The 17,146-nt window shown below is 33.4% G+C and overlaps 1 protein-coding gene across 1 annotated transcript in view; it reads left to right on the forward strand.

Moving 5' to 3' along the window:
- The window catches only part of Rim (Rab3 interacting molecule), a 166,483-nt gene that overhangs the window by 130,591 nt on the left and 18,746 nt on the right, over positions 1-17,146 (forward strand). Inside the window, exon 21 of the mRNA XM_089647651.1 lies at positions 15,856-16,033. Coding sequence (XP_089503777.1) covers positions 15,856-16,033 — 178 coding nt within the window. The remainder of the gene's footprint in view (positions 1-15,855; positions 16,034-17,146) is intronic.

Consider the following 17,146-nt stretch of genomic DNA (forward strand, 5'->3'; position numbering starts at 1 on the left):
AATCCGCAAGAGAGAGTGAAAGCGAATATGGTTCGAATGAACATTCCCATTTGAACCAAGTGTGACATGTGTATGTGGCTGTCCAGAGGTGAGCAGCGGTGGCGGATGGGGGCGCAAGCGCGCCTCCGCAGGCAGCATCCAGCGCTCACAGGAGGTGCTACCGGCGCAGGGGCCCGGGGCCCCCAGAGCGCCCAGTCTCGCCTCCATATCTAGCTCGGAGGCCTCATCGTAAGTAAGGCTGCCGCGCTCTGCACCCTCTGAGGATCTGCTCGTTACTTGTGTCCTTACAGTATGCCACTAACCTAACCTCAGTATGCTGCCTTTCCTTCCTAACCAAACCTAATCTCAGTATGCCACGTTTCCTTCTTAACCTAACACAACCTAACCTAAATTTTGTATGCCACATTTCCTTACCTAACATAACCTCGAGATTAAAGGCTGTGATTGTGAAATGTCTCGAAATCTAGTCTCAAATGTCTTTATAAATATATGCAAATGTGGTCTGACGTCAATATGTTATACTGATAAATGCAAAAATATTCATTTTTGATTTATATGTTGTCATTTTATAAAGTTTTAAATTCTCCTTTGATATTTTGAACTTTGAAAACTCCATCTTATACAAACCAGTCAATTTTTTTTCTGGTTTGTTTCTTCCTGTAGTTGTGGCTTATCCTATTTGCAATCAGTTATAGTTGATATTTTCTCCCCCATTTTAATATTTACAAGTAATGTCTAGTTGTTTAAATACCCGTCGCTTTTGATTGACTATAAAATTAACCATAAGCGCGCTTATTTTTTCTACATTTAAACGATTCAAGACCATTTCAGAGTTTGATAAAAAGTTGAAACGAATCAAGAATTGACGTTTAACTGGAACTGTTAAATGTGAGTTTGAACTTAAGCGCTTTTAAAACGGTTCAAAATAATAGTTTTAAATTTTTGATGAACAATAATGGAATATTTCTACCGGTAAAATTATTTTTGCTGTTATTGTACAGCGTAAATTTTTAACGTCTTTGACAATAGCATTTTAGCAATAATTTAATTTTGAGAATTAAAATGGATTTCTCAGAGGTTTCTCAATCAAGAACTCTATTCTGCATATCACTTTACCTATCCTAACCTAACCTCTCTTCGTATGATTCCTGTCCTAACCTTACATTTATTTATTTCTCTTTCCCGTATGCTGTGACCTTAACAACAAACTCACTCTTTTTTCAATCGAATCAAATCTCACCTTGCATAAAACTAGGAAACTTTCTATCTCTATGAATTCTATTCAACACATAATATTATAATTTAATTACATCTATTCTATTACTGAACTTACATAGTACAAAATGATTATTAAATTATAACATTTCCAAAATTTACAATATACCGTCAAATACGTTAAATAACTGGTTGATTATTTTGTTTTACAATAACTTCACACGGGAGGCCCTGGGAAAATGATTTCCCTCAGGGCCTATTTCATATTTGTGGAGGGTCCTTTTGAAGAGACGAATATACCAAATTTGATAAGTTTTTGGTTGATCAATTACTAGCTGAATGGACAGATGCATCTGGTTCCACACAGGCGTTTTGAATTAAATTCTTTTGCTATTCCTCCATGATTGTAAAAGCAATAAATTCCGCTTATCTGTCATATAATATAACATATCAGGTTATTCGTAACTCGGGAATGTTTGTCTTTCTTTTTACGAAAAATAAATTATTATCATTTTTGGTTTCTGAAGCAACGGTGATTTTGATAGAATTTTTCATAGAAATTCTGAAATTTTCAACATTAAAAAAGCAGTTTTTTATGAATTGGGAGGCTATTCCACATTATCACAATCTTACTCCACCAGATTTTCGTATTTTCAGTTCTCTATCCAAAAATCTCCAAGGAATCTTCTTTAAAATTGAACATTGAGTTGTTATAAATTGGTCTGACCACTGCTTTATCTCAAAATCACCTAATTTATTCTGCCAGAACTCTTTGTCATTAAAACTCTATCCCTGATTTTGTTCTTTTGCTGGGTAAACGTAACATACGTTATAATCTACTCATTCATAGATGGCGTTATTAATTATTTTATTAAAATACAGTGTTTGCAAGTTGTGCTTTAAAATATATTTGTTTGCACCCGTACATACGCAATATGAATAAATAGTTTTGTCAATGTACAAAGTCAATTCTTTCAAGAAAGGCTTAGAAATACAATATTGGATTGAATCACCGATGTATGTTTTTCTTGAAAGAATTGACTTTGTATAACCTGCAAAATATTCATTCATATTGCTTTTGTACAGGCGCAAATAAATATATTTTAAAACACAATAGCAAAAAGAGTTTTTTCATAAAAAAATTAAATTAGCATCATCCACGAAAGAACGGATTATCAATCCTTTTAATTTTACCTTTAAGTATACTAAATTGTCTATTACGAATTTTTAAAAACGTGTATTGTATACTGCGTGGATGTTTTAAACACTTTTAATCTTTCACCTTTGACTACGGTTATGCCGTATTTCAATGCAATCATTTTCTCCTTGCCCAAAAATACACAAAATTATATATAATATATCACTGCAAGTAAATCATATTATTGGTCACACATCCCGTTTACATACAAAAACAAACTCATTCCAAATTTTGCATCTTTCGATCTATCGGTGTAAATTTTTTTGACAATCTCTATGTTTATTATTAGTAAACTATCTGAAACAAGTCTGCACGATTGTGATGCACAAACATTTAATCTTGCACTATTTGTATCTTGTTATATTATGTGTAAATTATAGAATAAGCATTCTAAAACCTATATGGAGATAATGTTCTCACCTCTATATCAATGGAACATACCCCCAAAGCACTAAAGTAAACTTGATTTTTTTGGAAAATCATTCTATTTGTAACGATGGAGTGTTTCACAAAAATTCAAATGCAACATTGTCATCAAATGGCCAATTAGTGCGATATCTTTTTTTTTAAACTTGAAAGGTCCCCATTAAACGCAGATTCCAAGCCTGTTTCAGATGTTGAACAAATTTTGATTTGCTGAAAAGCACAACAGTCATGTTGCCATGCTTGTCAGCTGATCACAATTTGATAGAAAGCTCAAACAGACCTATAATTGGCGTTTAACAGGGACCTTTCAAACATAGAATAAAACAAAATGGCGCTTATTGGCTGCTTGATGGCAATGTTACATTTGAATTTTTGTAAAACATCCCAACCTCAATGTTTAAAACTGGTTTGATTTCAATACTGTTAATGTGAATAAAATGCACTGTTTAGTCAATCATAGACGAAGTCAATAGAGTGAATGATGTGAAGTATCATAAATTATACAAAATTGGATTTGTTAGTAAGGAAGTAGTCTTACAGTCATGTGTGACCTGGTCTTACGGACTTCAATGGGTATAAATCAAAGGATTGAATAAATGGATATGCAAGCAACATTCGTACCTTCAGTACATAATGGTTCGTTATTCTGCTGTCTGATGGAAAACTGCACTATAAAGGTTATCGTAATATTTTTTAATTATTATTTTTAAGGCGATGCCATACGTAGTAATGCAAAATCATGTGTTTTTGGTTTGAAAATTTGGTCGCCTAGAAATGTTTCAGATGCTTTAATTAAATAATGCGAGTAGAATACATCTTGGCCCTTGAAATAATTGAGTATTTTTTAGATAAGTCTTTTTATAAGCCCAGAAAAAAATAATGTATAAGGCCTATGAAAACTGCTTTAAAGTTCAAAATCTCCTACTTACGAACCCATTTTCGGTTATGATTTTATTGTATAATGTGGCAAACTAAGTTATTTATAAAATGATCGAAAAAAAATTAAATATTTATGCCTGAACATCCACAAAATAAAATAAAAGGCACTTTTTTGGCCATGTTTTTTTCTTACATAAATCAAAACAGGATGGTGTTAAGCGGGAATTGAAACCTTATCGCCATCTACGTAAGGGTTGTTATTGATAGCGGCTCAATTTAAAATATTACACGACGTAGTGCATCGCCTTAAATTGTTTCTTTCTCGGTAAAAGTGTCGATAGTTTACAATAAGTCTGTCACGTGAAAAAAAACGTTGTTGTCTTGTAACCAACATAGAACAGTTTTAGAAATCTGAAATGTATATTTTGTCACAAATGACTATGCATACCTATCTGCTAAAAACGAGTCGGTGATCAGTTTAGAAGATTGTATTTGGTATTTAGTCATATATGTACATATAACCGTTTATTTGATGAAATGGAATGGGTGACTAAAATAGTTACTAGATCCAAGTATTTTTCAAAGACAAATAATGTATTGTCCGTTTAAAGTCATTATAACATTACATATTTATACTTGCTTTTAATTAGAGTATTGGAATATTAGTCAATAGTTCTGTGAAGTTTGGGAATGTATGTATATTCTCTTTGCCATTTTCAAAAGAGTGGTGTGAAGCTTGAATTGATGACAATGGAAACTAGTAAATATATGAAAATTGATTTGGATGTGATCTATGGAAGATTTACATTTGTATAATGGCTGTGTTTGCATTACGTTTGGTTTCCCACTCAGGTGTCGAGTTCAATTCTTCAACTCGAATGTGATGATGTATAAAATGAAAACAAAAGCTAGGAACTTTTTCCAGTGAGTAGAATAAGGTATTGTGTCGTCTTAATAATTTGCACATGAACTTAACTTTGTTGATTTATTCAATTTTACAATTGAACTAAATGATGGATGACCTTAATTTTTGACTAAACAGTGTGTTTTATGAGATTTTACGTTGGACTGGAATTAACCTGGACTATGGATGGATTCACCTGTACTTTTTTTTATCATAAAGTGATTGATTTATGAAATTTAATCTAAATGAACTTGATAAAGGATTTGCATCTAAACTATTTTGCACTCTAAAACATTTCACACAAGCATATTCTCTTCTTTCCACATTCGACTCGTTTTCATTCTCAAATTAATAACATTAATAAACAAATCACCTTATAAAAATCTATACTCATTGACATACTATTAAAATAAAATAATTGCCGTTGCATTAATTAGGATGTTTGGTAAATAATTGATAGATAGATTCACAATCTTTATTGAAAAGCAGAAAATCTGTGTGCATCAAGTAATAAAACCCTCTTATAGTTAGTGAGCTCTGGTGGGTCAAATCCCAGCACTGGAAAAAATGGGAGAGGGCACCCACAATGAGACAATCCAACTACCAGGCAACTGCTCAATACTGATAGAAACTCACTGAGGGAACTAATAGGACTGCTAACGGGACACTGCCTTCTCAGGAGACGCATGCAGTTGCTTGAAGTGGAAAACACCGATAGATGCGAGAATATGAAGAGGTTGAAGCGAGTTTCGCTCTGTTGGGAACACAAGGCTCAGATACCTAGGAAGATGCATTGTAGAACCAGAAGACATAGCCACATTTCCAATGACAACCCTGATGAACTTTATACAAGCAACTGGGTTGCTGTCAAATGATGGGAGATCGCACAATGGGCCCATAGTCTTGTAGTAAACAATGACTATGATGGTTAACAAAAATGTGTCATTAATTCTTGGAAAGTAACGACTCGTAACTAGCACGATGCTAATCAATGCGTGGCACAATACTGGCATGCCCCAAGGCTCGCATCTTGGACCTTTTCTTTTTAACGTATTTATAAATTATGCTACCAATAGATTTACTCGTGGAACTATACAAAAACCGTCCCCTCTATATTATTAAGAAATAAAAAAAAGTGAGCACTCATCAAATTTTTAGGTAAATTTAACTATTTTCAGCTCAAAACATCATGAGCTATTGCAAAGTATCTATTTAATTGTTAAAAAATTATACACGCTATCAACGTTGTTTATTCCATGTTTTCAACAAAAATCTCGACAAGTTGGGTAGTATAACTAGTGATTTTACAAAATCTATGAATTATCATCTTTACCTATTACCAAGATATCTCTTGGTCTTCGACCACTCATTCTAAATAAACTCTTTTATACAGGGTGTATCGGCACTAACCCGACAAACTTTAACCAGCTATTCCTTAGCACATTTGGAGTAAAAAATGTTATGTGCACTTTGCTGTCCGGTAACGTTTTTTTTTAATAAAAAATTAATTAAACATATTTTCACCACATGTCACCACTGTTTTATCCTTTGTCAAAATTTGAAAGCAACATCGCAACTCTCGCGTGTTGCTGCGAACGAAGCCCGTATTACATAATCCAGTACCAGAAAAGAAATATTTTATTTAACAATAATGATTATTCACATTTTTCGTATGCGAATCACTGATTGTCTTCTTGTATTGTACACATCAGTTTTATTTTTGTATCTAAATTGTTTCACCTCTGGAATGCTTTGGTTTCACCTCTTACGCGTTTCACGTATTAAATAGTCTAATTTTGAAACTAAGAAACTAATTAGTAGATTTCCTGAATTTATAATCGAAGTCCAATAATTCTGAGCACTTTTAAAAACAATTTTCCTCACTTAGGTACTTATCAATAATAATAATTGGATTATTTGAACAGCGCCGTTGTTTTTTAAATCACCGTAAGTGCTCTGTCAAAATGTTACTTGCTAGGCTATCCTACAACGTATATTTTTTAATAAATTTAGTTATTTACAACTTCGCGGAATGTGATTTATGAATATTATTGCTTATGTTAAAAGCCTTCCAGAATTACCGGAATATAACGAGCAGCTTGACACACTTAAGTTTATTTCCACTAATTTGAAGGTACAAAGAATGTATAGTTTTAAAAACAATCCCGATGAATCAAAAAACGGTTCATATAAAACTGCTGCGCAACACACTGAGACAAAGGAAAGCACTCACACAAACGTCATGACTGCATTGGATTGACCACCTGCAAATGAATGCTGCCAGATTGCTAATTTATTTAAACAATAATTATTAAATTTTATTTAAAATATCGCAATTTTTTTAAAAAATCGACAATAAATTACAACTATAATTTAAAAAAAATATTCTTAACCCCACGCTTTTTCGTAATTGATTAATTAATTCAGAATTTAAACGTTGCTTGAAATGACTAGCCGTATTTGGTGACCAGATCTGAATATCCAGGTTCAGAATTTAAACGTTGCTTGAAATGACTAGCCGTATTTGGTGACCAGATCTGAATATCCAGGTTTAGAATTTAAACGTTGCTTGAAATGACTAGCCGTATTTGGTGACCAGATCTGAATATCCAGGTTCAGAATTTAAACGTTGCTTGAAATGACTAGCCGTATTTGGTGACCAGATCTGAATATCCAGGTTTAGAATTTAAACGTTGCTTGAAATGACTAGCCGTATTTGGTGACCAGATCTGAATATCCAGGTTCAGAATTTAAACGTTGCTTGAAATGACTAGCCGTATTTGGTGACCAGATCTGAATATCCAGGTTTAGAATTTAAACGTTACTTGAAATGACTAGCCGTATTTGGTGACCAGATCTGAATATCCAGGTTCAGAATTTAAACGTTGCTTGAAATGACTAGCCGTATTTGGTGACCAGATCTGAATATCCAGGTTTAGAATTTAAACGTTGCTTGAAATGACTAGCCGTATTTGGTGACCAGATCTGAATATCCAGGTACTTCCTCACCTTCCACTCCTTCCCTTAGCCATAAAACTTACCCCAATTCAACATAAAAATTGTTTAAATTATCGGATGTAATGAAATGCATAATAATTAGACCCCAAAATACTTAATTATTCAGGGAAATAAACCCCTGAGTCATCAGTTGGAAATACCAACGACATTAAGTGAAATTAACAATGCAATAATCCTATTATTGCATTGTTTAAAATTTCACTTAATTATTAGCATTAGCAAATAATATTGGGATTAGCAAATAATAATTTACGACAATTTACTCGGAAATCAATAAAGCCAGAATAATAAAAAAAGAAAGTTATCACTTACGTCGTCTGTAAGTGGCTTTACCAAAGTTTGATAATGCCGTCAGAAGGTGAAACAGCTGTCACGCGTAATAATAATTACAACTAGCAGAACTTGTTTATAAACACACTGTTTTTATAAATTTTTTAATAAGACTGTTAAAATAAAAAAAATCTCTAAATTGAAATGGAGTTCTACAAACTAAACTTAAAATCAAATAAATTTATTGCGAAGGTTCAAAGTACTGTACTGTAATATTATATTAAATAATTTTTACGTGTTTAATTATTGTTTAAAGTCAGATTAAAGCGATTAAAAAACCCACCTGGCAATTCTTATTCGAGTTTCGTTGTTTTTACGTATTGGCGCGCTTACAAGCATCAGTCGTCTCATTTTTAACCATTAATATTTAGTGTGTAGGAAAGAGAGAAGACGCTTTTCGACACACTTGTCGAAAAACTTGTTGAATGCCGACGGGCATACTCTTCTACAGATTTTATTAAATATTGATATGTAGGTAATATTGATGTGTAAATGAATGACATTGTGAGAATTTTACCAATAAATAATAAATGAAAATGCGGACATGTAGTTTATGTTAATTTTTTTATTGGAGCATTTGTTCGAAGTGACTACCATTATTTTCGATGCAAGCGTGTAGTCTTGTTATATTTTGATTATTTAAGTTTGCAGGATTTGCTTTAATTTCTGCAGCGGCTTCCATCACTCGTTCGAGCAGTTGCTCTCTTGAGGCTATTGGCTTAGCATACACTTTTTCCTTGAGAGCCCCCCACAGGTAGTAATCCAGGGGGGTCAGGTCGGGTGATCTTGGTGGCCAAGCAATGGCCGGACTTCCACGGCCTATCCAACGACCAGGAAACTCGACATCCAAGTAGTTCCGCACGGCAATCGAATAGTGTGGTGGGGCTCCATCGTGCTGGAACCACATTCTCCGTAGTAATTCGAGGTTCACATCTTCCAGAATCTCGCCCAGTTGCACTTGTAAGAACTCCAAATACATCGGTCCATTTAGTCTGGGAGGCAACTCGATTGGACCGAGTATTTGATTTCCCAGGATTCCTGCCCACATGTTGATGGAAAATCTGTCCTGGCTCGACGACTCCCGAACAAGCTTGGGGTTTTGTTCAGCCCAATGGTGCAAGTTGTGCACATTTAGCACTCCTGTTTTAGTGAACTGTGCTTCGTCGGTAAACAATATGTTTTTCATGAAGTCTGCATCTCTTATGACATTATGCAGCATTCTTCTGCAGTACACGACTCTGGAAAAGTGGTCATTCTCCATGAGGCCTTGGCAGCGCCTATAGTGAAAAGGTTTGAGCCCGTGCTTCTTCAGAACTCTCCATACCGCCATGTGTTCCCTGTGTCCTATCATCAGAGCGACCCGACGCACGGACAGCGTGGGGTCTTCGGTAATTAAGTTCAGGATTCTCTCCTCAACTGCCACAGGAACGATGTTGTGTCCTCCGCCGGCGCCTTCAATCCGTCCGATGCCACAGTCACGCAATTGTTGATACATCTGAAACAAAACAACAAATAACAACTGCTTTTATTATTCAGCTCAGTAATAATGTCAAATAAACAATCGCGGGCTTTTTCACTCATTTTATTTTTAAAGAACACTTATTTTAGGCACATATCAGAAAACTTACGTTTTCTCTTCATTTATTTCATTTTTTTATAGTAAAATGTATAACAAAGTGTTTTAAATTATAATTTTCTTAACTAGGTACGGTTGATATCTTGGATTCACAGGGGTGAAATTGAATTCAAGTAATTTAAATAATCCCATGGTGAGAAAGGGAGTGAATTCAATTGCAGTGAATGATGCATTTATTAGAGATTAAAATTAATTAACTTTTTAAAACGCCGTTTAGTGACCACTGAACACAAATCACCTAAAGTACAATTTACATTTTTAAAGTTGGTGGCCCCTTGTTATGTTTTTAATGTTCCCAGTTTAAATTTCAAAAGCGCTTTTTGGCATTATCAATGAATGTAAATAGTTTCAATAAACAATTGATAGGGTACAAACCTGGACAAAGGTAGCATGGTGTGGGACGCGTCTTCCAGGAAACCTCATGCGATACTCCCTTACGGCTGCTCGTGAATTTCCATTGCAAAATCCATAAACAAAAACAATATCTGCTTGCTCGGCAGGTGGATAATTGAGGGGCATATTTCAACAGTAAAAACTTAGATAACAAAACAAAAACGAAACTAGAAACTTGATGACATGCGAACTCCCAAAACAGCACTGACCACTGATACGAGACGGGGTGGCGGGAACCACACGGGACTTGAGACAGAATATGTGTGAAAGAGATGACAGTAGCGCGGCGTTGCCAATTATTTTACCCCTATACTGTGGGCAGTAGCGGAGTGTGGAAATTTTATTTATTTTTTGTTTTTAAAAGAAAAAAAATGTTACCGGACAGCAAAGTGTACATAACATTTTTTACTCCAAATGTGCTAAGGAATAGCTGGTTAAAGTTTGTCGGGTTAGTGCCGATACACCCTGTATAATAAAAATAATACAAAATAAAAACAATAGACGCAGTTAATTGCAACAGAACAGAAAAGAATATATTTTTTAGTATCGACAGGTTGCCACTTCACTTTTTGCACTACCTAATTAAACTATACAAATGATCAAATATGTACAAAAGCGTACCATCACTTATGACAGAGTCTGATTAGAAAGATCATCAATAGGCCAGTTGTTTCAAAGAAATTCAATGTCATCAAATGGTCAATAAGTACTATTTGGTTTTTTTTTACATTGAAAGATCTCAGTTAAATGCCGATCCTAGATATGTTTCAACTTTTGAACAAATGTATAATTGTCACATTATGCTTGTCAGCTACTCACAACTTGACAGAAAGCTTAAACAGACCTAGAATAGGCATTTAACGGGAACCTCTCAAATGTCAAAAAAACAATATGGTGTTGATTGGCCAATTGATGACAATGTTACATTTGAGTTTCTGTGAAACACCCCTACCAAGTTTATTCAATAACAATTTAGGGATTCTCTGTAAAGAGATTAGGAATATTATTATTTAATTTTATCAGTTCCTTCATTATCTTCCTTCCTTCCCATTATTCTTCTGCTAATTTAGTAGGTATTCTGGCTGTGGTGTTCGTCGTTGGTGATGGTGTTTGGAGCTGTCACATTCTTTCTTCGTTGTGTGTCCATTGGTCTTACATAGAATGACATACTAATACCAAAGATGTACTCGGCCACTAATTTTTAAACTTAATACAAAATCAGCAGATTATTAATAACATGGAAATAAATGACAATACCATCCTTTACGAAAACTTCAATTTGTATTCATTTTGTGATGAATTGAAGATGTCCACTGAGTCGACATAACTATTTCCTTCCATTAGTATTACATAATATGGCAGGCAGTCGCAGAACTTCTGCACTGAAATAAATCACGACTTCTAGGATTACGCGATGGAATTTGAAAAATTATCAATACAAGCATTTGTGGACTATCAATATACATAATTTAAAAAAAATACAAATAAATATTAAGGACGGGTTGTTTCGGAGAATTTGAACAATTCATCAAATTTCAACGTTCATTTTCGGTTTCTGTGAAAGACTTATTCAAGTTCTGTTTTTATATCATTGTAGGCTAGTTGCTTGACAAAACTGAAATAAAAACAGAACTTGAAAAAATCTTTCACAGAACTTGAAAATGAACGTTGAAATTTGATGAATTGTTCAGATTCTTCGAAACAACCCGTCCTAAGTCAGTTAAGATCCTTCTGTCTGACAATTTAAGCACATTCAATTCATATAACTGAGAGTTATAGTTCAACAAATTTGCTGGATTACCCATGGTTGATTAGGGAATACATTCAATTTTGCCAAGTGCTTGGGAAACATGGATTGAAATTAGGTATATTGTAACTTTTAAAGTATTAAGCTGTGTTGTGCTTCCCCTCCTTGAGCCCATGTTTCCAACACCTAGTGTAGCATCATCAGGGCAGATGTGTATTGTAGAAAAATGTTCATTTATTTCTGTAGCTGTGATATTGTAGCAGTTTCTACACTCTAAACATTTGTCCTGCTGATGGACACTAGCAAGGTTGTCTGAAACGTTGGCTTAAAAATAAGGATAATCCGCAACATGAATTACTACTCCAAAATTCATCAAATATAATTACATACATTTGCTGTGAGAATCTTAAATCAGATCCAATGTACAAAAAAGTAGGAAACTGTTCTTTCAGTTATATTTCTTGAATGTCGTTGAGGTATTTAGCGTTGAAAATGTAAATATGCTAAGTTGTGATAAACTTTTACCATCCTACTAATTAGATGCTTACACGCCAGTTCAACGTTGGTGTGGTAAAACCGGCTTTGAACCTGGTTTAAGATCATTTTAACCAAACAAATGCCATGGTAATAAGTCAAGTTTTTCACTGAACCAACCTTACGCGCTGTGTAATATTTACACTGCAATTGTAGAGAAAACTTAAAAAAAAACATTTTTTAATTGTTGATTTAGTCGTATCGTTTAAACCTCCTGCAATTAATAACATTACTTAAGTATTTTTTAGGTTATGTCACATCTTTGCTGACTCTGTTAGAATTTGGCTGACATCTCTGGTATTTCTATGGTCTTACATGTTATCTTGGGCATGTTTTCATATATTCTGTGTGTTGGCTGGCATTGTGTGGCTGCCGGCTATATTATTGTGTTTATGACTATTACTGAGATATTTATGTTTGCACACTTACCATATTATTAAACTGTCGCTTGCTTTCGGTCTGTCGAGCCTAAAGAATCCTCAATTGTCTGCTTGTCTTGTGTCAGGAAAAACTAGATTATTAAAAGTTTAACTCATTCATTTAATGAGGCAGATTGGCGGAAAGCAATGGCTTGAAATTAACAGAGGCTGAATTCCACCAAAACTGAAAGACTGAATAATTATTATGTATGAGACATTGGCACTGACATATGGTTTTTATATTGTGTCATTTTTAGTAAACTTTATTGAAAATATAACATTCAAATGAATACTATTCAATGTAAGGACTAACTAAACACATTTGTCTGCCTATTTTTATGTTGGTTGGAAACTAAATATTCAATTGAAACCCTTAATTTCTGTTCCCCTGAATATTATTATCATCCTGGTGAAATAATGATATACTTTATAGACAACCATTATTCAAAATCAGGTTTATGCTATGTAACATAATAAAACTATTGTCGTGGCCAGAATCAGAATACATTGATTCATTTTGTTGAACTAAATGCTTAATTAAATACTTTTTTATTCACTAGTCTGTTAGATTGATTCGGGGATGGACTAAGCTGTTCAGATTAAACTGATTGATTCAATACAAATTGTCACAGAAAATTGATAGATTTGGAACAATTTGATTGATTCGGAACAAACTGATTGATTTGGAACAATTTGATTGATTCGGAACAAATTGATTGATTTGTAACAATCTGATTGATTTGGAACAATTTGATTGATTAGGAACAAATTGATTGATTTGAAACAATTTGATTGATTCAAAACATACTGATTGATCAGTACAATTCAATTGATTTGAAATAATGAGATTGATTTGGAAAAATTTGATTGATTTGGAACAAATTGATTGATTTTAAATAATGTGATTGATTTGGAACAATTTGATTGATTCCAACCAATTTTGAATGCTCAAGCTGATTTTGAAAAATGCCTGATAATTTGACATGAATAATATATATAATTGGCACGCAAGATTCTTTTCTCACTCACATCTCAATGTTTCACCTGCTCTTTATTACTTTTGTGTTTCAAATTATTGTGATTTAATTTAATTAATTATTATAATTATTGCTTGTCATGTAAGCCTCTGTAAATGAATATGTTGATCTAATAATGCTTGTTTATTTATTTCCACATATAATTTATGTATCATTTGAACAAGTGATAATAAATACAAATCAATATTTTTTTGTATTTAAGATAGATATTTAGTAACCAGATAGTTTTAAAAACTTGACAATCATACGATTATTGTCTATATAAAATGTGTACAAAACACATTTTTTTTACATAAAAAATCTGAAATGATGTTGTGGCTTGAAAAAAAATCAAGCTTCATTTATGTATGCAGTCAACGTAAATAAAGATTTTAGTCAGTTACAAATTTGAATTTAAATTCAAGCTAATATTAGAGAACTAATTGTGGACATGTTGGATTATCTTAGTTTAATGTATTTAAGAATCAAACGTACAGACTAACTGACCTAAAGATACATATCTCAATAGTTTCATAATCGTTTCTCACAATAAATATTTATAATATTCGTAAGTATTATTATTTTCTCCAATGGACCTAACAAATTCTTTCACTGTCTCTCTTAAAAATCTAGAATGAATCCATCTTTGCTGCTCTCTCGATAAAAATAAACCTTGTTTTTGTTTTTCTACTCCTGTAATTATTTATTATTATTATTTGTAACCACAAAATAATCTCTCCATTTTGAAACTCAATGACTTTTTCTTTGTTTTGCCCTGACCAAATGAATGGGTGTTGTTTGCCTTGACTTTCTAAGTGTGTATTTGATTGACCCAGGTAAGTGTATATCTTAAAACTATTTAATTATTTTGTCAAATTCTATTTAAATGACATTGCAGGAAGCTCTTTTCTTTAAAAAAACATAAAACAAGTATTTTTACTACTGCCAACCAGCGGTAAAAAATATAACTAACCACGAAAAATGAAATATGAAATAAAAAATATGGGTTTTATTTGTAGTTCTAGTTTGTGATACAAAAAAGCTTCCTGTGTTATAGTTATATTACATGGAACCAAAAAGCCCTGGATGAAGCTATTCGTGAATAATTTGAAGCCGTGGGGAAGATGTATAAAAAATGTCAAATCCTGCATAATTTTTTAATGATATCCCCCATTCTTTTTCTCATCAAACACCCAAAACAATCATATAACTGTATTAGCAACACAAAAATACAAGATGGCTGCCAGATAATTTCACCTCACCCTAGATTTGGCTTCAATGACATTCATACAAAATCGTACTAATGCTTTGTCCAGGGCTTCTTAGGTCTAGTTATATTATACCTTATTGCATTAATGAATCTCATTTTAAAGTGTTTACGGGATTAAAAAAAACACAAACAATACATCAATGCAGTTTTTGTTAAATCAATGCATCATAGTTCTACCAAACATATTTAATTGAATAACATATTGATTTCAATTCATTGACGTAAATCTTTGGACGTCAAAATTATTCAAATGTTTTATTTATGAAATTATTTCAATAAACACAAAATAAAGTAAAATTTAACTCACATGAACTATAAATGAATAACATAAAACTTTGTTCTTAAAATTAGACTAAGGTTCAGGTGTTTTACAGAAATTCAAATGTAACATATTATGTATCAAATAGACAATCAACGCCATTTTGTGTTTTTTTAACACTTGAAAGGCACTTTTTAACGCCGATTCTATGTCCAGTTGATCTTATATAAAGTTATGAACAGCTGAGAAGCATGACAACACTACAGTTCTGCTGCAAATATATTCAAAAGCTGAAATGAACCTAGAATCAGATATGATTTGAGATTTTCACGGCCAAAAGTATTATCATGATTCATTTTTGGGTTATTAACGTTGGGTAAAGAAGGAGAAAATGCAACATGGTATATAACCTAAAAATTAATCATGATAATATCTAGAATCAGTGTTAACAGGAACCTTTTAATTTGATGAATTCAAGGAATTAACCATTTTGTGACAATGTTACATTTGAATTTATGTTAAGCATAAAATCAATGGTTATACATATTTTAGATATTTAGAACATTATAACAATACAATTATCTGTCTTCTAATGGCTTTGTCTATGATAGATGGTCGCCAGGGGTGCAAAGGGGCGGGGGTGCGAGCAGTGGGGGTTCCTCGGAAGCGGGGCTCCATGACTTCATCGAGGGACTGGGCCCCGGACAGCTGGTGGGGAGACAGGTGCTAGGGGCCCCCGCTTTGGGGGATATACAATTGTCAATGTGCTACCAGAAAGGATTTCTTGAGGTTTGTCACCGCCATTTTTTTCCGTAGTATATTAAATATTGACTGAAAGGACTGAAGAGAATAACTTGAACTTAATGTTTTTATTCCAGAGTAAAGGGCATTGACGGATATTCTGTCATATATTGTTCCAAGTTGTAAGGGACATTCTCTCAGAGTCATTCTGACAGACTGTAAAATAGGGGGTGCCATTCAGCCTTGTCACAAACCCGTATTAACTGGTTCTAGAGCCGATAGTGGATTTGCAAGTTGGCTGCTAAGTCGGGTATTCAAGTTTGAGGTATAACAGATTCAAATAAGTCCAGGGTAAGAGCAGGCAGGAAGCTGTTGGGCAGATGGAAATAAATAAAGAAAATGCTGGAACTTGTGACCATTGTATACCAATAAAGATATAAGAATCTGCTATTGAATTCCAGATCGAGGTGATACTTGTGAGCATTATCCCAATAAAGATACATATAAGAATCTACTATTGAATTCCAGCTCAAGAAAAAGTATCAACTTGTGAGCATTGTCCCAATAAAGATACATATGAGAATCTGCTATTGAATTCCAAATCGAGGTGATACTTGTGAGCATTGTCCCAATAAAGATACATATGAGAATCTGCTATTGAATTCCAGATTGAGGTGATACTTGTGATGTTTTGGACATCCACAAAAATAAACGATAAATAATAAAATAACGTGCTCTAAAAATTTTTTGTTTAAACAACGACGGAAGATTTATTGACAGACAGGCCTTGAGTAAACAGATTCCCACGGGAAAGGAGAGACCGGAGGACAGTCGAGGTTTGAACTTGGGTGGATTGACAGCCCCGAGAAAGGGATACAAATCAGAAGTGTTGTTTGAAATTGCAGTTAATTATTGAATTCAAATGGTATTAGAGAATATTGCGGAATATTGAATTAAAGTGAAAGATTATTGATCCGGTGTTTGTGTGAAGTGAAAGTGATTCGACTCAGTGGGAAAACAATTAATAATAATGACAATAATAATAATTGGATAATTTGTAGAGCGCCGTTTTGTAAAAACCCACCTCAGGGGCGCCAGGTGTTGTGCAATCGCGATTGTGTTATAAAGTTGTGTTGATTTAAATGTGTAGTTCAAACTAAA

The sequence above is a fragment of the Hesperophylax consimilis genome, chromosome 26 (assembly GCF_061612785.1).
Source record: "Hesperophylax consimilis isolate HC1 chromosome 26, BYU_Hcon_1.0, whole genome shotgun sequence".
NCBI lineage: Eukaryota > Metazoa > Arthropoda > Insecta > Trichoptera > Limnephilidae > Hesperophylax > Hesperophylax consimilis.